General features: G+C 35.6%; 3 protein-coding genes across 3 annotated transcripts; 2 read left to right on the top strand and 1 right to left on the bottom strand.

The window, feature by feature from the left end:
- Positions 1–948: 948 nt before the first annotated feature.
- On the top strand, positions 949–2,089 carry LOC134246867 (uncharacterized). Its single transcript, XM_062729213.1, has one exon. The coding sequence runs from the start codon at positions 992–994 to the stop codon at positions 2,087–2,089; it is 1,098 nt and encodes a 365-aa protein (XP_062585197.1). The 5' UTR covers positions 949–991.
- Positions 2,090–4,493: 2,404 nt separating this feature from the next.
- LOC134246866 (uncharacterized) lies at positions 4,494–5,618 on the top strand. The gene has a single exon (XM_062729211.1). It carries the CDS (start codon positions 4,494–4,496, stop codon positions 5,163–5,165), a length of 672 nt encoding a protein of 223 aa, XP_062585195.1. The 3' UTR covers positions 5,166–5,618.
- Positions 5,619–5,697: 79 nt separating this feature from the next.
- LOC134246868 (E3 ubiquitin-protein ligase TRIM45-like) lies at positions 5,698–8,304 on the bottom strand. The gene is made up of 3 exons (XM_062729214.1): positions 8,246–8,304; positions 6,676–7,612; positions 5,698–5,802 (listed from the first exon to the last, which is right to left on the bottom strand). The coding sequence occupies exons 1-3, from the start codon at positions 8,302–8,304 to the stop codon at positions 5,698–5,700; spliced, it is 1,101 nt and encodes a 366-aa protein (XP_062585198.1).
- Between the last annotated feature and the right edge of the window lie 19,258 nt (positions 8,305–27,562).

Here is a 27,562-nt window from a genome sequence, read left to right as displayed (position 1 = left end):
GTTCACTTTGTTACTATTTCGAGTTATCATTCGTCACCTGTGTAGACGAACGTATGCTATATAGATATTGTAAAACACTCGGTATCGACAAATTAAATAAGGTATTTCTTCCACGACAGGAGGAAAAGATACTAAAGAAACTTACAACAATTGCACAGGTCAGTGCAATATACAAACAAACACAAATACACATTACTATCACATCCAATTCTATTCGAATTGGAGGCTTTTATCGAAGAAAGTGTTAATTTCCCATATTACAAAATCCATAGATCCGCCTATAATCCCTATAATCAATGAGAGTTATTCCCCCTGAGTCAAATTCCGTTAATCCTTTTTCATTCACAGACTATATGAATGAGGTTGGTGCAATTTTAAAGGATAATTTTTTGCAAATTTAGATATTTAGAAAAATAGTTAATGGGTATAATACATATGGATGTTTTTGTTATCTATTTGGTAGTTGTTTGCTGCAATCAATTTAGGAGTATTTATTCATGATTTCCCGATGATCCTTGATTTTATAATGATAATTTTTTCTAGCGTCTGTTGTGGCCATTTTGTATTAGCCGACCACGTTGTATCTATATAAGTTTTCATTAAAACAGATTATATGATGTAAGTATGTGATAAGATATAATGATTATTAAGTCAATTATCTTGATCGTTAGGATTTATATCATATTGCTTTGGCTTAATTAAATTTTCTTTGTTTTATAAATTGATCCGACACGTTTCAGATTTCCATACCAAGGGGAGATAAAAAAAAAATAAAATAAATAAATAAAAATAATATTAATAATAATAATAAAAAAATAATAATAATAAATAAATAAATAAATAAATAAAAAATTAGGCTAACTTTATAAAAAGAAATAATAAAGCATGTGAGAATGAGGAGATAATTAATTTAAATTTCTTCTTACAAATATAAAAAATAATATATATATATATATATAAATAAAGAATTTTCTTTTCTTTTCTGAACACGATGCCACCGAGAGCTAAGAAGCGTAGAATGGCTCAACCAGCAGCGACTGCCACACAGCAGCCAAGTGGTAGTCAGGCTACGGTGTCTGTGAATTCCCAGACGTACTCGTCGACGGCGTCGGCAGGATGTCCAGTACATGTACCAATACCACCGACCCAGGCTCCATCAACTTCCGTTGTGGGGGAAGCGCAACCCATGTTGACGACAAGTGCAGGGCCATCCTTTGCACCGACCACCTCTGGAGCAACAATCTCAACTCCAACAGATGTTGGTACCACCCCTGCTCCTGTCCCATCAATACATATGATTGGTATGAATGTTTCTAGCACAGTCAAACAACGTATTATTAGTGGGCAGTATATTGATTTGGCCACATTGGTAACACCAAAATCAGGGTCTGATGAAAAGAAATTAGTTATGAATAGTATGGGTGAGATAATTTATAAAGATGCCAACCCAAAAAAGGTAGAAAATATTGAGCAATGGACTGACCTTATGCTCATATTTGCAAGTGTGTACTTGAGTGCACATCCCGCCAAGACTCTTGACCTACTTAAGTACATACAGACCGTAAGAATGGGTGTTAGCAGGGGGGCTATATCTTGGAAAGAATATGATACGCAGTTTAGGCTGCGCAAAGAGCAAAATCCTGTGTCTTCTTGGGGTGAAATTGACTCGGAATTATGGTTGATGTATATGCATTCTGGGCCCGCTTATAACGTAACAAATGCACCCAAAACCAATAATGATAAATGCTTCAATTTCAATTACAAGGGATCTTGTGACAAATTCCCATGCATGTATAAACACAGTTGTATTCGATGTGGTAGTAACCATCCACAGATACATTGCCTTACACAAGCCTCAAACACTGGGTCCGCACAAATATTTCGCCAACAAAATTCAAGTGGTCAATTCTATGGACAGTCAAGTTTTCGTCCACAAACCACCAATGCAAATACCAACTATAAGGGGTATTCAACCAATGCAAATACCAATTATAGGGGGTATTCCAGCAGCAACACCCAGCGCCCCACCTACTCAAGACCAAGATTCCGCACCCCGCAATCTATGGCGTCTAGGTTCAACGCCTATTAATGTACACGCCCTTAAAAAATGTCTCGTCCACTATCCTAACAGAATCATAGCAAATCGCCTAATCCAAGGGTTCTCTCAAGGGTTTAAACTTCATTATCATGGGCCTAGATTACCAATTCAATGTAATAATTTGAAATCCGCGGACGATCATCCTAATGAACTTAAAGAGAAAATCGATAAAGAAATTGAAATGGGGAGGATACAGGGTCCTTTCACGAAAATACCAATTTCTAATCTTAGGTTATCTCCAATTGGGCTAGTGCCGAAGGGGGATAATTTGGGCTGGCGTCTAATAACGCACCTCTCTTTCCCGAAGTTTAGTAGTGTAAATTCATACATAGATCCTTGTGAAACTGCTGTACAATATTCATCCTTTGATTCAGTGATTCAGATGATTGCTAAATTAGGGAAGGGGGCTTTCATAGGTAAGCGAGATATAAAATCCGCATTTCGACTTCTTCCAATATTTCCCGGCGATTTTGATCTCCTGGGTTTTAAATTTCAGGGTAATTATTTCATAGACAAATGTTTACCTATGGGGTGCTCCATTTCGTGTAAGGTTTTCGAGGATTTTTCTACAATTTTGCAGTGGGCTACGATACAGCGCTCTAAAACATCAACAATGGATCATTATCTAGATGATTTTATATTTGCTGGGAGGGATGCCCATTCCTGTCAAGATCTTATGTCGAATTTTCAAGACGTCTGCGATGATATAGGTGTTCCTATTGCCGAGGACAAATCTGAAGGCCCTACTATGGTTATGACATTTTTAGGTTTTGAGATAGATACTTATCATATGCTAGTTAAGATCCCCAATTCAAAATGCTTAGAGCTACAGGGTATTTTACACCATCTCGTTGTTCAACGCAAGATGACACTCCAACAATTACAATCTGTTTTAGGTAAACTGAATTTCTTTACAAGAGCCATAAGACCAGGTAGGGCATTTCTGCGTCGGCTTTATAATGCTACAATAGGAGTTTCAGAATTACATTATCACATAAGGATAACTCAATCAATGCGACAGGACTTGTACATGTGGATTAATTTTCTTGAATCATTTAATGGGACTGTGTATTTTTTAGATATTGAGTGGACGTCAGACAACAACATTAATTTTTACACAGATAGTTCCGGTTCGTCTTACTTGGGATGTGGTGCTTATTTCAAAGGGGAATGGTGTTTTTACCCTTGGCCAGAGACCTGGGCGTCCAATGACCTACTTAAAGACATGACCTTTTTAGAGTTAGTTCCGGTGGTCTTGGCCGTCTATTTATGGGGTAACAAACTCGCTAATAAAAAGATCATTCTCCATATAGACAATCAAGCTGTAGTCGCTATAATAAATAAACTCACTTCTAAATCAGAGCGGGTCATGAAACTACTTAGACCATTTGTCCTTGCTTCTATGAATTATAATATTCTGTTTCGTGCAGTTTACATACCAAGTAAAGACAATGTAGTTGCTGATTCAATTTCTCGTAAGCAGTGGGCCAGATTCCGACAAGCAGCTCCACATGCCAGGGAACACCCTTGCCCAGTGCCCCTATCTTTCCGCAACATCATCTCCAGCCTGAGTTTGCTAAACTTTTAGACGCCTCAGTATCTGAAAACACACATAAATCTCATCGGGCTGGAATGGCAGCATATTACAAAGTATGTAGACTCATTGATTGCACGCCATGGCCCCCTACATTAAACTCAGTCGTGCAATTCGTTTTGCATTCATCATCATCCGGCCTCGCATATGGTACCGTGAGGTCATACTTGTCTGCCATTTCATTTTATTGTAAATTGCAGAGTGTTCACGATCCAACCCCAGAGTTCTTGGTTACAAAGTTATTGCAGGGCATGAAACGTTTGAGACATAAAGTAGATACTAGACTGCCAATAACGAAAACAATTTTGCTAAATATTATTCAAGTTCTGCCCATAATATGTACCAATGCTTTTGAAACAGCTCTTTTCTCGGCTGCATTTTCCCTGGCATTTCATGGATTTTTAAGAGTTGGCGAATTAACAGTTAATACAAGAGAAGGTGATCAACAAAACACAATTCAATTCGACAATTTGTCCATTAATCACGAAACGCAATCTCTCTTACTGACTATCCGGTATTCGAAAACGGACCAGTTAGGTAAAGGCACAGTACTTCAAATAGATAAGCAGGGTGGTGTAGCATGTCCATATCAGCTCATTACTAAATACGTCAGCATCCGTCCAGAGGGTTCAGGTACATTATTTCGACACTTCGATTTATCCCCACTCACACGATATCAATTTACGGGGGTACTTTGTAAGGCAGTAAAGCACCTAAATTTGCCTGGTATCTCAGGATACAAATCTCACTCTTTTCGTATCGGCGCGAGTACTGATCTCGCGTTAAAAGGATTTTCAACTCATGACATTCAGAGATCTGGTCGTTGGAAATCTGATTCTTGCAAATCCTACATTCGCATACCAAAGTTTTAATCTAATTTTAGATATACAGACAATATGGTTGGTGGGTTCATCAATAATCAAGCACGCCTTTTTGGAAGCTGTATTAAGACCAGGTGGTACAAATTTGACATTAGAAAGAAAACACATCTCACTGTGGTGGCAGGGTTATAGTGGCCTCCAGTTAAGTAAAACTAAACAAAAGATTAGAACTCTTGGAAAGGTGGGCCCTGTACCTAATTTCATCCTTATGCATTGTGGGGGGAATGACTTGGGCAATGTATCGATCAGAAAAATAAGGGTGGTTGCAAAGCAGTTGGTTTTATTTCTAAGGAATCACTTTCGAAACAGTAGGATTATATGGTCATTTATACTTCCGCGTCCCCAATGGCGCTATTCAGCAAATTTAAAAGCTATGGAAAATGCACGCAAACGGGTTAATTCTGGTATAGCTGCAATTGTCTTGCAATCTGGGGGCGCAATAATTCGCCATTCAGACATTAAACCTGATCCAGCTTTATTTTTACAGGATGGGGTACACTTATCCTCGTTGGGGAATAACATTTTTCTAAACTCTCTCCAGGGGGGACTTGAGGCTATCGTTGCCCATGGTCAATCCTGCTTTCCCAATTAGCAAGGGTCCTGGGTACGGCTGTTCGTATATGCCGCTCTACCCCCACCATGGTGGCGGAGTTCCCTGGATGAGTTTCATTCTGATCCTCATCTCAGGGAACTTGTGGCGTATAAGCGGCATTTTGGTAATTATATTGTAAGCTTTGACCTCTGCACCTCCCAGGGTCAATGCTTTCTATATATATATATGGTGAACTTTGAACTTTGATGTTGTGAACTTTGAACTTTTGATGTTGTATGAACTTTGACTTACCACTATATGAACTTTGACCTTTGGTAATGACCTTGATATATGATTTGCTTTGATGTTGAATGTTGTTTGTGCATTTGATTGGGGCATGCTCTTGTCTTGGCTGCCCATTCCCCATATGATATTGTTTGTTTTGCATTTGAAACTAAATAACAGCCGTGCCCATAATATCGCCACACTTTAATAAAATTAATTTCAAGTTACCATTTGTTTGCGTTACACTTTTCTGAGATAATATCACATCCAATTCTATTCGAATTGGAGGCTTTTATCGAAGAAAGTGTTAATTTCCCATATTACAAAATCCATAGATCCGCCTATAATCCCTATAATCAATGAGAGTTATTCCCCCTGAGTCAAATTCCGTTAATCCTTTTTCATTCACAGACTATATGAATGAGGTTGGTGCAATTTTAAAGGATAATTTTTTGCAAATTTAGATATTTAGAAAAATACCCTCCTCACCCAACCCTTATTCGAATAGATTTTTGCGCTGTGTTTTTCTTTCTATTGCAGCTGTCCTACAAAAGGATCACTTAATATCAAATGGTACGGCTGTTACAAGAAAAAGTCTACCTGGAGACCAACTTAGATGAACTTTTCGCAAACCTTGGCCACTGCTCCTCCCAGGGCCAATGTTTCCTAAACAGTGACTGATATATAAACGACAAGTAAAGAAGGCACATAAGCGGCATGTAATTCGTAATAAATATATCGTAAATAACACCTCTGGCGTATAAGCGGCATTTTGGTAATTATATTGTAAGCTTTTACCTCTGCACCTCCCAGGGTCAATGCTTTCTATATATATATATGGTGAACTTTGAACTTTGATGTTGTGAACTTTGAACTTTTGATGTTGTATGAACTTTGACTTACCACTATATGAACTTTGACCTTTGGTAATGACCTTGATATATGATTTGCTTTGATGTTGAATGTTGTTTGTGCATTTGATTGGGGCATGCTCTTGTCTTGGCTGCCCATTCCCCATATGATATTGTTTGTTTTGCATTTGAAACTAAATAACAGCCGTGCCCATAATATCGCCACACTTTAATAAAATTAATTTCAAGTTACCATTTGTTTGCGTTACACTTTTCTGAGATAAATTAAATTTTGTAACTACAAATCAAGTGTAAAGCTGCCAGGTGTAACTAATGAAAAGGGTATACCCTCAAGCTTATATCAAAGATAGAAAAATATGGTATATGCTTACTTTTACAAGTCGTATTTAGCTGTAAGATTTTTGTAAAAATACCTTTGTCTTTTTCTCGCTGCGACGAAAAAGTATATCACCTATAGTCAAAGTGGACATTGCTGAAGTCGGAGGACTTGGTGGACTCCGAGGCCTTGGTGGAGTCGGAGGCCTTGGTGGAATCGGAGGCCTTCCATCTTCAACTTGCTCATTTATATCCCCAAATAACTCTTCAATGTCTTCTTTTCCGAAAGTACCTGGTTGAAATATTGGAACAGAAACCTCTGATATCTCTGGAATATCCATGAGTCTGTTTATGGCCTCAATTCTTTCATTTTGCGTCATTATGAATTCTGCTTGCATTTCAGTTGATCTTATGGCTTCATTTTCCTCAAGAACGCTCTCTACTTTAGAAATGAAATCCGTTATTTTCTTTTCTTCATTATGCAACTCAAGCATCAAGGATTCTTCAATGTCCGTCAAAATTTCATTTTTCTCATTAAGTATCACGTCAACAAGGCGTTTGATATCCTCTGCTGTGGAATTCAAATCGGATCGTATGGTTGAAATCTCATCTATGCATATTGTTTTATTTTGTTTAATTTTTGTTAATAAATCTGAACTTTCTGTGAGAGTTACTTCTCTTACTTGATTGACCAGATCCATAAATTCTTTCAGTTTGGATTTGAAAGCATCTTCTATGTCTGTTAACTGATGGCCAATATGGAGGTCCTTCACGCACTTCATGCATACAGGCATCATCTCACAATATTCACAACAGGCTTCATACATTTTGTCAGGATGATCTCTGCAACGCTCCTGTTTTGATTTTGATTTCTCCCGCTGGCTGTATGGGACTACGTCATGTAGGTTTCTCTGATGTTGATTTTCACATTCTTCACAGAGGTTAACTTTACAGGTGTTACAATGAAACTGAGCGTTGGAGTCACAGACGGTGCATTCAACATAATGCTGTGCAAACCCAATGTCCAACTCATTCCTGTAAAAAATTACACTATGTAATTTTTGCAATAGTTCAGGTAATGCTATTTTAGTGTCAACTTTTAATTTTAAAAGGGGTATCTTTCCTTATACATATACATGGTGTTAGTATATTATTATTCCCGCGGTGTTAGTATATTATTATTCCCGTGCAAAAGAAAGGTGATGTGTCAGATCCCAATAAATTTAGAGCAAAGGCACTTGTTTCTGTAATATAATTTTTCAACCCATAATGATAACACAAGGTATATCCAACTCCGAATTACACGGATGACCCCTTTCCCCAGAATCGCACTCATTAACACTTTCAAAGGGAATACACTGGCAAACTGTTTATTTCCAGTGTCTTCTTCGATAATTTATGTACACAACCATATGTGGCATGCTTGTCTTTATTACATGGACATGGTCATTATATTAATATAGGAGGCGGGGGTCTCATTATACCCCCCGCTTGAATATTGGGAGGGTATACTTTAATCGGTATGTCCGTCCGTCCGTCTGTCTGTTAAGCTTTGGGGTACCTATCTCTTATCCGCAACTCGTCTTATACTACTGAGTGAAATTTAACGAAACTTTAACAGAATCTTTATTAAACACCGGTATTGCCATTGTGCAGCTCCTATTTTACTTTTCGATCCGACAGGTAATTTGGGTTTCCTGGCCACAGCGAAACATGGACTTTGCCATTATAACCATATAGGAGGCGGGGGTATCTTTTAGTGAGCTCATTGCTCGCAGTACTTCTAGTTTAGCTATGTTGGCATTATTTATAGGTCACCTGAGTATCATGTAACAACTTTCCAACAATTGAATTTGGTTTGTGTTTTTGACCAAAAGACATGAAATTCACAATTTGTTTATCATAATTACACTTAGCATGCTTACTTTGATTACTTTATACCCAGAGGTAGATCAGAGTAACAAAGAGAAATTGCTTTTGCATTTTATAACCACCAGTTGTACACCCTTTTCATGCAACAATTTTCATTTTATTCATCTTTATAAGATTAAAGGTTTTCGGAAGTCTTAGAAAAGGTTTTATAAAAGGAAAAATATTAATAAAGTTTTTAAAAAATAGATCGTCTTGAATCCAGCCTTAGATACCAATGCTTACTAGCATGATATGAAATAAAAGTGATTTGTGATGTCTTGCAATGATAGTAAAAGCCTTTTACACTATATATATTATAGAATACATGACGGAAATAGAAGACAAAAAATACCAAAAAAGTATAAAAATCATGACAATTTCTCTGAATACCTGAATACCTATCGTTTTTTAACCTAATATATATTTGTTGATCAAAATTCAAATAGAAAATGCACTGCATATATTTCAATTTTCTGCAAAAATATTGGAGATTTGACAATTTTCCCTATATAATATGATTAACATTAATCTTTAAAGAAATACTGTGGATAAAATTACATATTACATATTAACTTTGTGGATTCTGAGGTACTTTTATGAGTATTTTGGATTACTTAACTGCTAATTTTATAAACCTGAGGATCGGAGTACCTTGATATCAAAAAACATAGGTAATCAGAGATTACAGAGCTCACCTCAACGAATGTTGTCTTTAAGTAAGGCAAAGTCACACAATTCACCAAAAATAAGTGTACAGCCCAAAATGAAAATATTTATGCAATTTTGATCTGATACTTTGAAATAGAGCTATATAAAAACTTCTAACTAGTTCTTTTTCATGAAAATGTAATTAAAATCCAGCATCTGAAGCAAATTTGAGAGTTTTCATCCCTTGATGCATCATTTGTGCAAGTTTGGTTTATACAATGTTATATAAGCCTTATAGTGTTTTGGTAATAGAACTGCATCCATAATTTTTACCTGGTCCATTATCTGAAAAATGTATGTCTAATTCAGCATCCGAAGCAAGTCCATTAGTGCGGATCCTAAGATGTATCGTCCATGCAAGTTTGCTCATTATAAGGCTCATAGTTACTTGGAAATGAAACCTGCACCAAAAACTTTAACCTGTTCACTCAACCGGAAAATGTAGGTCAGATTCAGCATCCGAAGTAAGTCTGGTAGTATGCATCCTTAGATGTACCATCCATGCAAGTTTGGTCATAATAGGGCTTCAAGTATCTTGGAAATAAAAACTGCACCTAAAACTTTAACCTGTTCACTCAACCGGAAAATGTAGGTCAGATCCAGCATTTGAAGTGAGTCTGGTAGTATGCATCCTTAGATGTACCATCCATGCAAGTTTGGTCATAATAGGGCTCAAAGTATCTTGGAAATGAGACCTGCACCAAAAACTTTAACCTGTTCACTCAACCGGAAAATGTAGGTCAGATTCAGCATCCCAAGCAAGCCTTGTAGTATGCATCCTTAGATGTATCATCCATGCAAGTTTGGTCATTATAGTGCTCATAGTTACTTGGAAATGAGACCTGCACCTAAAACTTTAACCTGTTCACTCAACCGGAAAATGTAGGTCAGATTCAGCATCCAAAGCAAGTCTGGTAGTGTGCATCCTTAGATGTAGCATCCATGCAAGTTTGGTCAACATAGGACTTATAGTTACTTGTAAATGAAACCTGCACCAAAAACATTCACCTGTTCACTCAATCGGAAAATGTAGGTCAGATTCAGCATCCGAATCAAGCCCGGAAGTATGCATTCTTAGATGTATCGTCCATGCAAGTTTGGTCAACATAGGGCTTATAGTTCCTTGTAAATGACACCGACACCAAAAACTGCACCAAAAATGTTACCTGCTCCAAAAACCTTAACCTGGTCATTCCTTTGATGAAATTGCAGCATCTGAAACTTTGACTGGTACAATGAAACACACTAGAAGCATCTTCCATGCATGTCTAATCAATATAAGACATAGAAGTACTTTAAAAGAAAACTGCTCCAAAAAACTTAACCTGGGACGGAGACACCGACGCCGACGGGGACGCCGAGGGTATTACATAAGCTCCCCCAACTTCGTTGAGGTGAGCTAATCAGATTTCAAAGCATTAATTTATGAATTATATATTTTCAGACTAAGGCCCCCGAAACCCTGACGCAGGGGCCCTAAAATTGACCATTTGGAAGAGGCACTGTTCTTCATCATAAATATGTATTTAGATCATTGGCATAATACCCAGGAGCAAAGGAAAATATTTTCACTAATTAATCATTAGAGCTCCACCCTAACACTAGAACCCCTGACCCAGGGGCCCTGAAATTTACAAATTGGGAAGAATCGTTCTATCTCATATGTTAATAATTTATTGATTAAATTCCCAGGGGAAAAGGAGAAGATTTTCAAAGAATTAATGCATTTTACTATATAATCAATAGAGCCCCGCCCTAACACTTAAACCCTTGACCTTGGGGCTATGAAATTCACAATTTTGAAAGAGGCAGCCTTATTCAACACTGTCATGTACTTGGTTAGTTTGTTTAATACCCAGGAGCAGAGAAGAATATTTTTCAAGAATGTATTTTCACTATATAATCAATAGAGCCCCTGACTCAGGGGCCATAAAATTTACAATTTTGAAAGAGGTATATAAATTGAGCCCTACCCTAACACCAGGATCCCCCGATCCAGGGACCATAAAATTCACAATTTTGAAAGAGATCTTGGTCATCATAACTATGTTGGTTTGTTTGTTTAATACCCAGGAGCAGAGAAGAAGATTTTAAAAGAATTTATGCATTTTTACTATAAAATCAATAGAGCCCCGCCCTAACACTAGAACCCCTGACCTTGGGGCAATGAAATTCACAATTTTCAAAGAGGCAGCCCTATTCAACATAACTTTGTGCTTAGTTAGTTAATTTAATACCCAGGAGCAGACAAGAAGATTTTCAAAGAAATAATGCATTTTTCACTAGATAACCTATTTAGCCTCGCCCTAGTACTAGAACTCCTGACCCTGGTGTCATTAATTTCACAATTTTGGTAGACGATTACATGTTGATTACAACCATGACAGAAGATTTTTAAAGATTGCATTAATTTTAGCGGTTTTGGTCCAACCCCTTTAGTCCCGGGGGGGGGGGGGGCAAGGACTACGACATTCACAATTTTCGTTTCCCTTCACCCATAGACGCTTTCTGCCAGAATTGATTGAAATTGGTTCAGGGGTTGCAGAGAAGAAGCTAAAATTGTTCAAATGTTAACACACGGCAGACTACGCACACCGCCGGACGAAAACGGATAGCAATAGGTCACCTAAAAATTGTTTGGTTGCCCTCTCCCGACCCACTGACTAAAAATTGCCCGACTCAAGATTTTTTTAATATTCCTGAATAGGATTTTTCTTTTTATTCCTTTTATTCCCTAAAAATAGGTTGAAATTTTTAGTGACAGAAAAAGATTTTCCACCTACGGTACCTATACATGTACCAACCCAATAATTTTACCCTGAGTCGAAAGAGGGCAAGCAAACATTATCTTAAAGATGGCCTTACATCTCATTTTCCAAAAAAGCATAGCGATATTTCATGATGTTATTTTAGAAACAGATTTAAGCCAATCAAAATCTCTGACCGAACACAAGCAGTGAGATCTATCCACATGACTAGATCATCAATAGGTGAAATTGATACTAAGAGCGAGCAGTGAGACATACAAACAACAGGTCTGATACACAGACCTTGATAAAGCATAATTATACCTAAGGGATATAGATCAAAACCCAAGTCCCCGTCGTTTATTCAAGGTAGATTAAGAGTGGGTGCCTCCCTTTTATCAGATCTAATATACCGTACGTGTACTTAAATTAGCGAGCTTCGTATTATAGCGGCTTTGGCGCTAATGATGCGCTAATTCATGAATACTGCTAAGAATTCAATAGAATATAAGGAACGAACATGTGTACCGCTAATTCATGATTACGCAAACAACTCCATATCCATTGATTGCGGTAAATTTTGAATAAGCCAAAATTATGTAGACGTACAGTATTTAAAATCAAAAGTAAACGAAAGTATTGATTATTTCCAAAGCGTAATAAATTGTTGAAAGCGGGAGGGTATATAGTAATCGGTTATCCGTCCGTCCGTCTGTCTGTTACGCTTTTTGGTAATCATCTCTTATCCGCAACTCCTCTCATACCACTGAATAAAATTTGGCAGAAACTTTCACAGAATCTTTATCACATATTGCCATTGTGACCTTTTTTTTTAAATTTTTTGATCCAAAACATATTTTAGGTTTCCCATAGCAAAATATGGACAATGCCATTATACTCATATAGGAGGCAGGGTATGATTTAGTAAGCTCACTGCTCACAGTACCTCTAGTTTCCTTCAGGTAGGTTGCCATTTTTTTTTGGCTGTCCCTTCAAAAACGATACACTTTATATTCAGATGCCTGCATTCAAGGTTGTATATCCGATAGACGAAAAAAAGCCCGATATGTGGTATTTAGGACTGATATTATTTTTGAAAAGTTTCAGGAATGCTTTATTGCATGTGGGAAAAAATTCAACTTTCTTTCATCTTCAAAGCAATTTAGTTTATCACAGCCTAGCAACCATTCACAAAACGAAAGTAGGGGTAAAATTTTGTAATTCTAGAAATGTGTTGTTAAAAATATTTTTCCGTTTTTAATTATTATTATATATTCCTGAATAAACCAATACTTACTTTCTAGATCGTCTCTTATACATCGCAAACTAAGAATTTAACTGAAGAGCAAAGGGCTTCTTGATCAACGACAAACTGAATAGCCAAGAACGATCAGCAAAGTGCTGTAACTCGTGAAAGTAATTTAATGTTTTCCCCATACATGTACTAAGTTTAATGACAAATTGGTTTTTTCTGTTTCTTCTTAGAACAAAGTAGAAAAAAATTACCCATGGTTACCACTCACCTATGTAAATCTTCCAAATAATTCCTTAAATAATTAGTAGGAATAGTATCATCTTATAGACTGATAAAAATATCTTTTGAAACTGCTGCAATTAGTTCCCATTTTGACGAAAAATTTTACGATATTTATTACTGTTATAGCTCACTAAATGATACACCCGCCTCCCATATGAATACATTGGCAGTGTCCATGTTGTGCTATGGGAAACCCAAAAAATGTGTTGGATCAACAAGTATTATAGTACTTGCACAAGGGTAATATGTAATATAGATTCTTTCAAAGTCTCATCAAATTTCAGTCAGTGGTACATGTATGAGAGGAGTTGCAGATAAGAGTTGGGTACCGCAAAGCGTAATTAATAGACAGACGGACATCCCGATTACTATGCATGTATATATACCGTCCCACTTTTCAAGCGGGGATATAATTAATAAAATATTCAGGTAAACGCATTTAATTTTGTACGAATATAAAAACCGTGACTGCATGGATGATATCAGCATTAGTCATAATTAAATATTAGACAGGTTAAACTAAAGGGGTTGTAACAATTATTGATAATATAACCTTAAACAATACATTTTTATCAAAAATTACTTTGTTAAACTTTTAAAAAATGTTTTCTATATCAATATATGCTAAAAGTCTAACATTTCCAATATTCTACTGAGCGTTCAAAAAAGATCAATGAAATGTCAAAATATTTGCGACCATTTTTACTATCATATAAATACTGCATGAAGTCGAGGGTAGCATTGAAAATTTTCACTCATGTACTTGTACCTCGATTGACATATTTTATGTGAAATGATATCCAAATATTCCGTGTATTGGATACCAACAACTTTGACCTTTTGACCTTGACCTTTCAGATTTCCGTACTTATGAGAAAACTTTAACCTTGACCATAACTTCTGAAAGGTAATGGCTAGGGCTTTCATACTTCATATAAATAATTCTTGAGAGAAGACCTTTCATTGAATACCAAAAACCTTGGCCCTCATGACCTTGACATTTGAGTTTGACCTTCTTTTCAAAAACTTTGACCTTGGCCACAACTTTTGAACAGTAGATACCAGGACTTTTGTATTTCACATATGTATTCTTTGTGGCAAGACCTTTCATTTGATACCAACAACCTTGACCTTTTGACCTTGACCTTGGGGTTTTTTTTGTAATTATGAGAAAACTTTTTGACCATTACTTTTGAATGGTAAGGGCTAGGGCTTTCATACTTCATATATGTAATTCTTTTGAGAAGACTTTTCATTGGATACAAGAACGTTAACCCTTTGACCTTGACCTTAGAGTTCACAGATAATTTCTAAATAGATGACTTATGATAGGGCGTTTATATTTTGACATAAAATGTCATAATAAAAAATGACATATCACCCAAAATGACACCGAAAGCGGGGGGACCACAATTCTTTGAATTTGCTTGTCATTATTAAAATTTATGAAATCATGAGGGGAAAAAACCTTTTCTGAGAGAAAAAAATCTCGTAAAAAATTTTCTTTTATAAAAATATAAGATGATATCCGTGGAATTCGAGCCAATGCAATAAAAATCCGACGTATGACTATCATACTGCTTTGGGACTAACGCGCTAACCACTATGCTACTATGCCTCATAATGATTTTCGGCATTTAAATCATGTTTTGATATGACCCTTTACTTAAAAGACTTTAAGTATTTCTCGGAAAGATGTGAATGTTTTGTCATAAAAGTGGGTTTTCTGCGCTCCATGTTTTTGTAAGCCAAAAAATGTATATTTTATTGACCCCCAGCCTCCTTAAAGTCATAGTTCAAGTACAAGTTTAGATATTAAGCTATCTACATTGTATAGGCAAATGGTGACGTCCCTGTGTGATTGATAAACAATGTCGATGAGACGCAATTACTTAATAAACAATTGAAACAAAGGTACCAATATATATACAGCTTCTTAATTTTTTTTCTGAGGACCCCCCTTTTATACAACCCTAAGTAAACTCGCTAAAAATTGTTCAGTTTTCTTAAGAAATTTAACTAATTTAAAAAAAAAAATAATTGTATTTTTGCTTAACATATTGCATGATATTGATAAACGATGACAAGGAATTCAAGTTTGATTATAATACATGTATAAACTTTTGTACACAAATTTCACACGCACAGTTTTTGTGCATGTACCTTAAAATTGCCAAATAATTTGCCATGTGAGATAACTCTGGTGGACATGCTTCATCATAAATATGCGTGTTTTAACTTGACAGATAAAGTTAAACCATTGCTTATAAACTGTATAAAATATATTTTACATAAGGTATAATTTACAAAAGAAATTTTTTAAAAATCCGGAATTGAGACGGATAGGGTTTTAATCTTCTCAAATCTTAAATTTACATTGTGACGTCATAATACATATAAGTCATACTGTTTGTGTTGTGTAGTCTATGCATCTACATACAAACATTTCGAGGATTTCTCTTGAGGAAATTTAGCATTTCTTGCAAATAACTTTTGATTTTTGTCTAAAGGACACAGTCTTCGTTCTACCAGGACTGCTTATATTTTTTGAAAGTTAAGAGGTGAGTGTATGCATATATATTTTTTTTACAATACAATCATAAAGATTTATAGCTGTTCTTTTTGTAAACCTAGTATTATATTACGTAAACGAATGAAAAGAATCTAAATATAATGACCGACCCCTAGATTCTTTGATTTGACGGCCCGTTTTTACAGGTTGTAGCTCAGCACTCACACAGCAATGTTTCCAGGGTGGTCTTGGATGATTATGGGATTCTTGGTGATCCAGAAATGGATGAAAGAGGAGAAAAGTAAGCCCCCCCCCCTCCCCCCGAGTTCTTTTGAATTGTTTTTATTAAGTACTGGCAGATTATATATCGAACAAAGAATGCAATTAAGGTAGGATTCTTCTCTGGTTTCTGACTAGATGAAACATTCAAAGTATATTTGCTTATATGTCTTATATATTGAGGTGTAAGGAATTTAAAAGACCATATTTTTCTTTCCTCATCACAATTGTACAACTTTAAATAGAAATGATAAACTGCGTTTGAAAACTAGCAGGGACTATATTTTTGGCGGAATGGTGGCGTATGAAAATATCTTCTTTTTTGCCTCTCAAAATTATACTAGAACAATGAATATAGGTATAATTTTTACATAATCGAAGACTTGGAGAAATTTTCAAATTAAGTTAGATTAATAATGAGGGACTAAACTTTCAAAATATATCAAATAAATATGATTTTTCAAACAAACTAGAACTTTATTAGCTTTTAAACGCTTCCTATCAAAGTGCAGATTTGAGCCAAAAATCCATAAAATGTATTTTTTTCTCTCTTAGTACACGATCAAAACTTTTTGTTTTTGTATCATTTTGCACATTTAAAAGACAATTTATTATATGTGAAAATAAGAAAAAGTTAAATATACGAAGCATATGAAAATAACTAATATATCCTAAAAAAATTAAGAAACAGAGAAAATTCGGATTAGCCAATATACAGTTAAGTTAAATTATTTATGTAAATTTGGTAATATCATGCTATAGACCCAATACAGATGGCCAGTCTGATTAAAATTAGAACCTCGTTGCTCTCTTTTTAATGATACATTCCTCGTCAAAAAGGAGCAAGGAGGATCTGATTGAGATAATGACATAACAAGTGATACCCGGTACGCCAAGCGTCAGACAGCATTCGACTTGATTATAGGGTGTATTTGCTTAAAAGGTCACTGTACATATATACATGTTTATCAACCTAAAATTTGAAATGTTGACTATTCTTCAGTCATCAAACTTGTTTGTCAATAGCTTGCCTCATTTTAGAAATTGTTCGTACGTAGAGAGTGTTCGTGGTCTTATCACGAGCATTATTTTCTTATTACAAAATAAAATTTGTACAATTTATTTTTTAATCCTAAAAATCAAACTTTTAGGATTATCTTTCAAAAGAAAATGGAGCAAAGATCCACTCATATTGAAAAAAAAATGTGAAAGTATATATGAGAAAATGATCGTTTTTTGCTCTTTTTAGTGTGAGTATGCCTTTTCATGGGCAAATATTTTCAGTCTTTGTGAGATTTTTGTAAACTGTAGAGATTTTGCGTTAAGTACACTTTAATATTAGATGAAATATCAAATAAAATTTAGATATAATTCAGATTAAATTTTCCACTACTTATCAGTCGCACTATAGGCATTTCGTTCGCCTTTTACCCCTATCTTCATTGAAAAGGAGGGGCCCGACCAGTTTGAGGTTAGGGTAGGGGCCCACAGCGACACTAAACAAAGCATTGATTTATCAAATATTGTGTATTTTTTGGACACAAAAGGGGGGGGGGCAGGTCCCCTGGGTCCCTCCTTTAAATTCGCCAGTGTACCCATTTCTTATACCACTGAATCATTTTAATGAGACATTCACAGATTCTTTGCTACATAGTGCAATAGTGCACCTCTTATTTTACTTTTTGATCGGATACATATTTCTGGTGGACACTGCCATTTTGTCAATAATATTGAAGGGTACCCATCTCTTATCCGCAACTCCTCCAATACCATAGAATGAAATTTAATGATACTTTCACAGATTCTTTATTACATAATGCTTTTGTGCACAACCTATTTCATTTTTGATCTGACGCTCAGATTTGTCTCCCAGAACAAAACAGACTTTGCCATTATAATGGTATGGGAGGCAAGGGGTATCATTTATTTAGCTCAGCGCTCACAGTACCTCTAATTTAAAAGAAAAATTAAATCTTTGTTGATATCATATATGATTAATTTTTGAACATTGTTAATTCAAAAGGCTGGGGGTTGTGGCCATTTTTAGACTATATCGATCTCTCTTGAAGAAGAGCTCCATATAAAGATACCTGGTATACAAAAATGTTCAAATTTTAAAACTACAATGTATGAAATTTTTCTTTGCCAAATGATAGTTGATAGCTTAAGGTATCATATCTAGTAAATGAAGTTATATCTGATGGTTAATTTGTTGTTGACCCCAGCCTCCTTAAACATATATTTCTTCGTTAAGAAATCTATCTATGCTTCACTTTCTCCCCTTTGAAGACAAATCCGTGTCAAATCCCTATAACCTACACGATTCCGTGACAATGACTAGACAGATTTTTTTTTGTGTGGGAAAAAATATAAGGCTAGAAGTGTATTATGTATCTCCGTTTCACACTAGAGGACATATTGTATTGTTTGCTTATATGGCTATCGGAGACTTTTCCAATATTTTCTTTTCAAGAAATTCTGCACTCTTTCATTTTATGTAACGTAATGAAATGTCTGTTTTTGCTATTTCCATGGCAACAGTTCCAATTGTTTGTTAATTTACCCTCTTCCTCGCATGATCCTTAATGTTAGCGAGTCTGTTACACGTAATTTATTCAGTTTCAGAAGTAATACCAGGTGATGGAGATGAAAAGAGTATTCATTAAACTTGCCTGATTTCTTTCTCTCTTCCTTTTTCTCTCATTATTTATAAATTATATATAAATCAAATATGGTCTTTAATACAAGATTTTTATTTTGAAATATTTCTATAGTGTTTAATTTTTTTACGTTCCCATATGTTTTAATATTATTAATTTAAACGGAAATTATAGAGAAAAAAATGTTTCCTTTTCCTGTTGATTTTTGTTTTATTCTCTTATATGCAATTCTGTTCAAATCATGTATTAAATATTGCAGGCTATACTTCTTTTGAACGACCTTTAAAGACTTTATACAGCTATACAGATAATAAGCGTAATTAAGGTCCAGGCTTTTTGATTCAAAGACAGTTAGCTGTTTTTTTTGAGTTTTTTTCCATTGGAAACTGTAAATACTTGCTTAGATTGTCTACGGTCATTTGCAAAAATAACTAACATATTTTAAACATTCTATTGTTCACACAAGTATTCTGAAGTTAAAAGATACTTGATCAGTATCTACTCTATATTTGGAGATCAGGTCTTCTAAAGATCAGCAGGAAATCCCATGGGTACCAATTGCACCCTAGTTTTAGCAGCTCTGACCTTTTTTGTTTTCATTTTATGCAGAATTTATTCAAAAACTTCTGCATGAAAAGACGGAAACACTTGGTGCTCCTTCAACTCGATATTGAGTTTTTATCAATTAATTAACAATGGTTTCTTCCATTCACACGTCGACTCGATATATAAATGAGCTTGAAATAAAATATATCACAAAGTCCGACACTTCTGTTTCATACATGTATTTTGATATTTTACTAGAAAAAAAGACGTTGATAGTAACCATACAACAAAGTTTTATGATGTACATGTAGCAATATACACTTATCGTGTGCATATAGGGCAATTTCTAAACTGATACATGATATTAACAAACAAGTTGCTGAAGCACGGATATCAAAAGTCTCGTGTGAAGTCATCATTTCACCAGTAACTGTTATTTTCGTCGCTACAATGGTCTTGTCAGCAAATACCAACCTTTATTTGTATCTTTGAGTCAAATGATGACTGACATTTTCATACTAAATTGTATTATTTAGTTCTTTTTCATACTAAATTGTAATATTTAGTTCTTTTTCATACTAATTTGTAATATTTAGTTCTTTTTCATACTAAATTGTAATATTTAGTTCATTATTTTCACATTGATTCGATCCTCAAAGGGAGCACACGGCGGATGTGACAAGTCGGCAGGAGATGCTCACTCCTACATGGCCCCTGATCCCATGTCTGATGCTTTAGAGGTCTGTGTTTGCTCTGCTGCTTATTGTATGTATTTATTTGCATGGAATTTTTAGCTTTAATTCTGTTTGTTATCTCCATATATTTGATTTTGTCTCGTTTTTATACTCTCTTATCAATTAAATTATAAAATCTTCATCAAATTAGTTCCAAACAGACATTTCTTAACTTTACAATTAAAGGCATATGAAACCTCTTTCATCCATATCGTATCCCGACCACTGCTTTTGCGACATGTAATTGTATCAAGGTCAAGATTCACCAAGACTTAAATCTGTTAGCATATTTAAAGTCTATGATTTATTGCTGTGGGGTTATAACGTTATTAAAATTCAGCGTTTATCGTTTTTCATTGAAAGAATTCATGATCATATACTTCTAAAGGAGGTCGCCTTACGAGTGCAATATACATGTACATGTTTATGTCAATTTCATTAATAAATATATAAACAAAATTATGGAAAAGTTCATTCTCCAACATTTATGGGTGGGGTTAGTTCATGCTATTTATTTTCACGACATGATATCATGGGGTGCCCATGCAAATTTCAAATTTTAACTTAAACTGAAAAAAAGTTTATTAACCTCAATGTATACATTTACATGAAATAAAATGTATCACCCTAAATGTATAATTATACATGCACATGTAATAAACGCGGGTGAAAACCAGATATCTTTACAACCAACCCTGGAGATACAAGATAAATAGCCTGATATGTACATACAAATAGCGGTCATAATTTTATTCCTTTCAAAAGACATTTCATTGTTGATTGCCTCGGCCTCGTGTGGATTGCAGAAAGCATCTATATGACAACGATGGCGCTCTGCATCTCTGCCCCCATAACGTGCCATCAGGAAGTCCAGTTTTATGTGTTCTTTACTGTATCATGTGTCCCTGGAGACAGGTAAAAGTCGCCATTTCTCAGCAGGTTACCGAGAGTATACGTGAATTTTCTCTTAAAAATCTCCCCTTGAAGCCCCCTTTATGGTCAACTCGATACAGTGTCTAATGTCTTTCAAGTTTGAACTTTTCCACATTTAATAATCTTGGCCGTATTAGGTGGGAAGGTGTTTTTAATTTTAACTTCATGTGCCACGGAGATATATTGATAAACAGGTATAATAATGTGGTATGTACGGATTATTTTTTTTTTAGTATACGTACATCAGTTAGGTTTTTATTATTGATTGACAGAACTGGTATCAAATGAATATTGCGAATGTATAGTATTTCAGCTAATATCCCTTCCTAATTGAAACCTCGAGAATTCACCTGAATAAACTAATTCTCATATACCCAGAATTTTTATTAATACCTTTTTTCACGTTCTGCTTCCCTGCATTGTGTGCGATTTAAATCCTTTGGACTGTAGTAAATGAAGCGCTCGTAAGGTAGGTCGATCTATACTATTTTACGTAACTTTTAATTTCTACTATGTTTTGTTATGTAAATAGCAGACAAAAAGCTTTTTCTTGTTTTTATTATCATTCTATCTTTTACTTATATGTGTGATACAAAAAAATGCAATTGTAACGTTTCCGCCTGGTCCAGGGTTTGTTACAATGAAAATAATTGTGGGTCTCCTGTTTCTGAATTTTACCCTTTAACTCTAAATGAAAAGTCAGGTTGCAAATTTATAAAATTTATTATGGTACAAACAATGAATAACAAATAACAATAAAATAATTGGCAATTGGGCAATAATAAATTATGGGTTACCCGACAATAAAAAGGTATCCGGCTCTACCGGGTTAACCGGATAAATTTATAAACAATGAATCAATTGGGTATGGATCTGCCGGGGATTGGCATCAATGAATCAATTGGGTATGGATCTGCCAGGGATTGGCATTAATGAATCAATTGGGTATGGATCTGCCGGGCTTGGCAGATTGGGTTAAATTACCCAATATGGGGGCATCAGATTTTACCCACTTCTGGGGAGTTGGGACTCTTAGAGCTGGTCAGATGTTGATGAGTCTGACCAACGTCCCAGACTGAAGAAAAAGTCCAAAGAGGCTTCTTTATATACCTTTTCATCACTAGGGCCGAATTAGTTCACGTGCGAATAACCAGCGGTACCGCCAGTATTCGCGCGACGTTTGTATGGTAACACAAACAACTTTTACATCAAGTAAAGGCTTTATCATTACAAATGCGGGAAAAAGGATGATCTGATGTTTGGGAATTGTTTTGGTAACGATGCCAAGATGGATTTGGGTACCTTGATCGAATAACAATGCCAGACGGCCATTTGCTATTACGATTGGGCTGGTATATAAAGGAAATTCGGGTTTGTACATTACAACGAAAGGATATCCATGAAATAAACATATACAATGAATTATAAAGCATACATTAATGACATACGATGATTGGTAATATTCCCATGATATCTACAAATAAATTTACGATACATAGATTAAATATTCAGGGCATAAATTGGGGTGATCCAATCTGTGGGTTATTTTGGTCATGGGGGAAAATTCGTAACAGAGCTCCCCCTCCATGAAAACATTCGTCCCGAATGTCGGATTGTTTTATCAAATCTCATTTTTGGACCATATTTCATGGGAATATTGTCATGAAGAGTAACATTTGCAATAAACATAATCATGGGCCACAATAATGCATAAATATCAATAATTACAATGTGGTCAACAAGTTATGAATCATAGTTATGAATAACAATAATATGAATAACAGTTCATCAATTATCAATACATCTACTTTTACAAAAAATGTTTTTGTTCATTACAGTTCATCACTTCTTACCAATCCTGGATCCATTGAAATAGAAAAGTCACAACGGAGACACATCACGGATCTCGATACACATCACGAATATTCACAATTATTATAAAGTTCACAAAGTTATACGATATAGTCCTTTGAAATATCCAAAAGGTCCAGTGCACGTCCGTGTATTACGAATCCAGCGTCATTGCGAAATGTCCAGGATCAATGTCCGGAAGTACATCATACGGTTTGGAAGGCTTCCTCACGGCAAGGTATGAACTAGGGATCATCAAGTCTGGGTAGGATAAGTTTGGGGAACTTGTTAGGGCTCTTTGGAGTTTGTCGAAAGCTTCATGGCAATTTTCATTCAAATGGAACTCTTGCTTTGGTTCATTCATAATTTCTTTGGGGATTTTCAGAACATTAATACATTGCAAGTGGTCTGGATATTGGGGGTTGAGCTCTTGGCTAAAAGCATTAATGGTATTGGTATTGACTGAGTCTTCCAATACGTCTAGTATTTTATCATCAAATTTGACTGTGACACTTAGGGTATTCTCATATAGTTTGCTACTTTCATCTTTCATATTCATGTGACAAACTGTGACTTCTTTGTCTACAGTTACAGGGGTTTGGGGAATCAACAATTCATTTTTCTCAACAAAACTTGGGATAGGTTCTATTATTCCAACCTCATCCTTAAATAAAGGGTTATCTCCCTTTGCAGGAGCAACATAATCACAATGGGGAGGATTTCCAATATCCTCGGCAAGACTTATCTTGCCACAAGACACAATTTTTACACAAGATTTACTAAAGCAGGGAATGTCTAGACCCTGTATCTTTAGTTTCATCTGTTTTACAAAAAGGTCACATGAATTCTGAGTCATAAAATCTAGTCCCAATATGCATGGGTTTTGTATGTCGGCCACAAGTACTTTATGTGTAACATGAAAATTTTCAAGGGATATTTTGATTGGGCATTCTCCCTTAACTGGGATTGCATCACCACTTGCAGATGTAAGTTTGATAGATACTGGGGTAATTTGGGGCTTTTCCATAGTATCTAAATTTTCAAAGAATTGGGTGTTGACAATAGTCACACTAGCACCGGTATCAACAAGTATATTTGTTTCTTTATTTCCAATTTTTCCAACAACATAAATTCCATCATTTTCCCCATTTATATCTCTCACTAAAATTTCTTTGGGGATAGGTTCAGTACAAAAAGGGATATCTTTCTTGGATTCAAATTCTGTTTTATTTTCAATATTGGGTTTGGAATTTAGTGAGAGAGGTTGAGCCATATTTAATAGCAAGTGTTGGGGTCTGCCCCTTGAACCTGTCGACTTCCGACCCCCGAATTCGACGCAGGGTAGTTTCCCTGATTTTGAGGTCGGAATTGAGTTTGACTTGGGTTCTTGGGGAAATTTTTCCAATTGTTAGAATTTCCTTGGTAGGGTGAACCCTGGGGTCCTGGTCCATAATTTGTTGGTCTATTGATTTGGTAGTCGGGATTGACTGAGTTTTCATATGAGCCCATATTGGAATAATTCTGATAGGGGGTTTGGTATGAGTTCTCATATACATGATAATGTGCATATGGGGTTTCTGCCATATTTTGGGTAGGCATTTGACAATTTCTTACTAGAGCTCTGATTTCTTGGGTAAGGGATTTAAGGTCATCACGCAAGCTTTGAATGGGTTCTGTTTTGTTAATGGCATGGACAGTTTTATTTCTTTGGGCGTCTGCCAATCTATAAGTTTCAAACCGAATGGCCAAAATTTCAGCTTCATTTATGTCTTTAGGCCTTGCCTCTCTTAATCGGAGACGGATATCAGGGTCAGGTAGGGCATCTATGAATTGTTCTAGGGCTAAGATACTTAGCACACTTTGATCGGTAGTTGGGTAGGCCTGGCGGGTTAATTTCTTAATGGATTGGGCTAGTTCAGATATGGTTTCATTGTTTCCCTTAACCCGAGTTTTAAGTTGGGCTCTAAAAAGTTCCGCTCTTTCTACAGAACCGAATCGTCTGTTTAAAATATCCACTAAACACTTGTAATCTGTTCTTTGGGTTTCATTTAACTCGGTGAGCAGAGCTCTGGCACTACCTGCAAGGCTGCTGGCTAAGTAGAGGGATTTTGTTCTATAGTCCCAGCCATGCAAGGTTACCAGAATTTCAAAATGGACCAGGAAATCGTTTAAATCCTCCGACCCATCAAAATCTTTTAACTTTACGGGTGCGTTGGATTTAACAGACACTGGGTAATGGGTTCTGTTTTCTTGAGGAGTATAAAACTCATTTATTGGATGGTCATTCATGGAAATGGACAGGGGGCAATCTTTGGACCCAAATGAGACACTGTAGGGACAATTGGGCTCATTTACATTGTAGGTTTTGGATTGGGTTGTATGTGATGGGGCACTGGGACTGTGATGATTGTCTCCCCTGTCACTATATAATTTTCGAAGTTCAGCATTATCCCTTTGCAGGATTTCATTTTGTTTTTCAACATGCTGAAATTTCATTCGCATTTCTTGACTATCTTGTTCAAATTTGGATTTCATATCATGTAACATTGAGAGAATAACATCAAGTTGATTATCTCTTGCAGGTACATGTAGCATTGAATTTGATGCCGGCATGGAATGGTGACTTGGGATATCCGGGCGGTCATGAGAATTAACATGAACATTGGGTGAAATTGGGTGCGGTTTAAAAGTAATTTCAAAACTTTCATCCGCCTCCATTGTACAAAATTTGTATCCAAAAGAAAAATTTGAAGTAATAAAAATTTACAAAAATATTAAGAAATGGTTTTGTTTTTTTTTTTAGGGTAAACAAAAACAAGATATAAAAGATCCCACTTCTGACACCAAATTGTAACGTTTCCGCCTGGTCCAGGGTTTGTTACAATGAAAATAATTGTGGGTCTCCTGTTTCTGAATTTTACCCTTTAACTCTAAATGAAAAGTCAGGTTGCAAATTTATAAAATTTATTATGGTACAAACAATGAATAACAAATAACAATAAAATAATTGGCAATTGGGCAATAATAAATTATGGGTTACCCGACAATAAAAAGGTATCCGGCTCTACCGGGTTAACCGGATAAATTTATAAACAATGAATCAATTGGGTATGGATCTGCCGGGGATTGGCATCAATGAATCAATTGGGTATGGATCTGCCAGGGATTGGCATTAATGAATCAATTGGGTATGGATCTGCCGGGCTTGGCAGATTGGGTTAAATTACCCAATATGGGGGCATCAGATTTTACCCACTTCTGGGGAGTTGGGACTCTTAGAGCTGGTCAGATGTTGATGAGTCTGACCAACGTCCCAGACTGAAGAAAAAGTCCAAAGAGCCTTCTTTATATACCTTTTCATCACTAGGGCCGAATTAGTTCACGTGCGAATAACCAGCGGTACCGCCAGTATTCGCGCGACGTTTGTATGGTAACACAAACAACTTTTACATCAAGTAAAGGCTTTATCATTACAAATGCGGGAAAAAGGATGATCTGATGTTTGGGAATTGTTTTGGTAACGATGCCAAGATGGATTTGGGTACCTTGATCGAATAACAATGCCAGACGGCCATTTGCTATTACGATTGGGCTGGTATATAAAGGAAATTCGGGTTTGTACATTACAACGAAAGGATATCCATGAAATAAACATATACAATGAATTATAAAGCATACATTAATGACATACGATGATTGGTAATATTCCCATGATATCTACAAATAAATTTACGATACATAGATTAAATATTCAGGGCATAAATTGGGGTGATCCAATCTGTGGGTTATTTTGGTCATGGGGGAAAATTCGTAACACAATCATACATAAAGACAGCATACCAATTAACAGACAAGCTGTTTTTCAAATACATAAATAAAAACATGTTTGTACATTCAGAAAATAATTTCGATTGTTGAGTCATTTGTATCATTACATGTATGCATAATGTTGGATATAAATCACAGGTAAATGAATTACGAACGAGTATGTATTAGTCGTATTTTTTTCAATAGATATTTGTATGTGAACATGCAGTAATTCCGTGTAATTATCACTGCAAGCTAGTTATGCTTTTCCCTGCAAAATGCTATTGTCTTTCCACAAATTTAATTAATTTTAAAAAATAAACTCTGCTGTGACTACTTTCAAGAAAGTTTATTTTAGATAAAATTCATAGGCGTTGGGAGCCAATTTTAAGCGATTGGGGGGGGGGGGGGGGGGTAATTGAAAGTTGGGAGAGGGCTAGGCCAACAAAAAGTAAGCCTCAATTTTTTAATGCCTATACTATGTCTATCTTTGCAAAAAAAAAAAGTGGGGGTATAAGCCCCCACCCCCACCCCCCGGTTCCGACGCCGCCTGTAAAATATGTGGAAAGACACTGATAATGATGACAATATAAAAGAAACATTTGATCTGGAAAAAATACGAGGAAATTTTATAATCTTTTTAAGCTGATTTGAATATAAAAAAAATCTACAACTTGGGCAAGTCTGTGGATTTGACGAACTTCCATCCCCTTTTACAAAAATTTTCAAATTAAAAATGTTGCATGTCTCAAAATTGAAC

Source organism: Saccostrea cucullata, unplaced genomic scaffold (assembly GCF_032062105.1).
Source record: "Saccostrea cucullata isolate Sc308-1 unplaced genomic scaffold, CSIRO_AGI_Scuc_v1 ctg2348, whole genome shotgun sequence".
NCBI lineage: Eukaryota > Metazoa > Mollusca > Bivalvia > Ostreida > Ostreidae > Saccostrea > Saccostrea cuccullata.
This window is presented reverse-complemented; position numbering and strand designations above follow the sequence as displayed.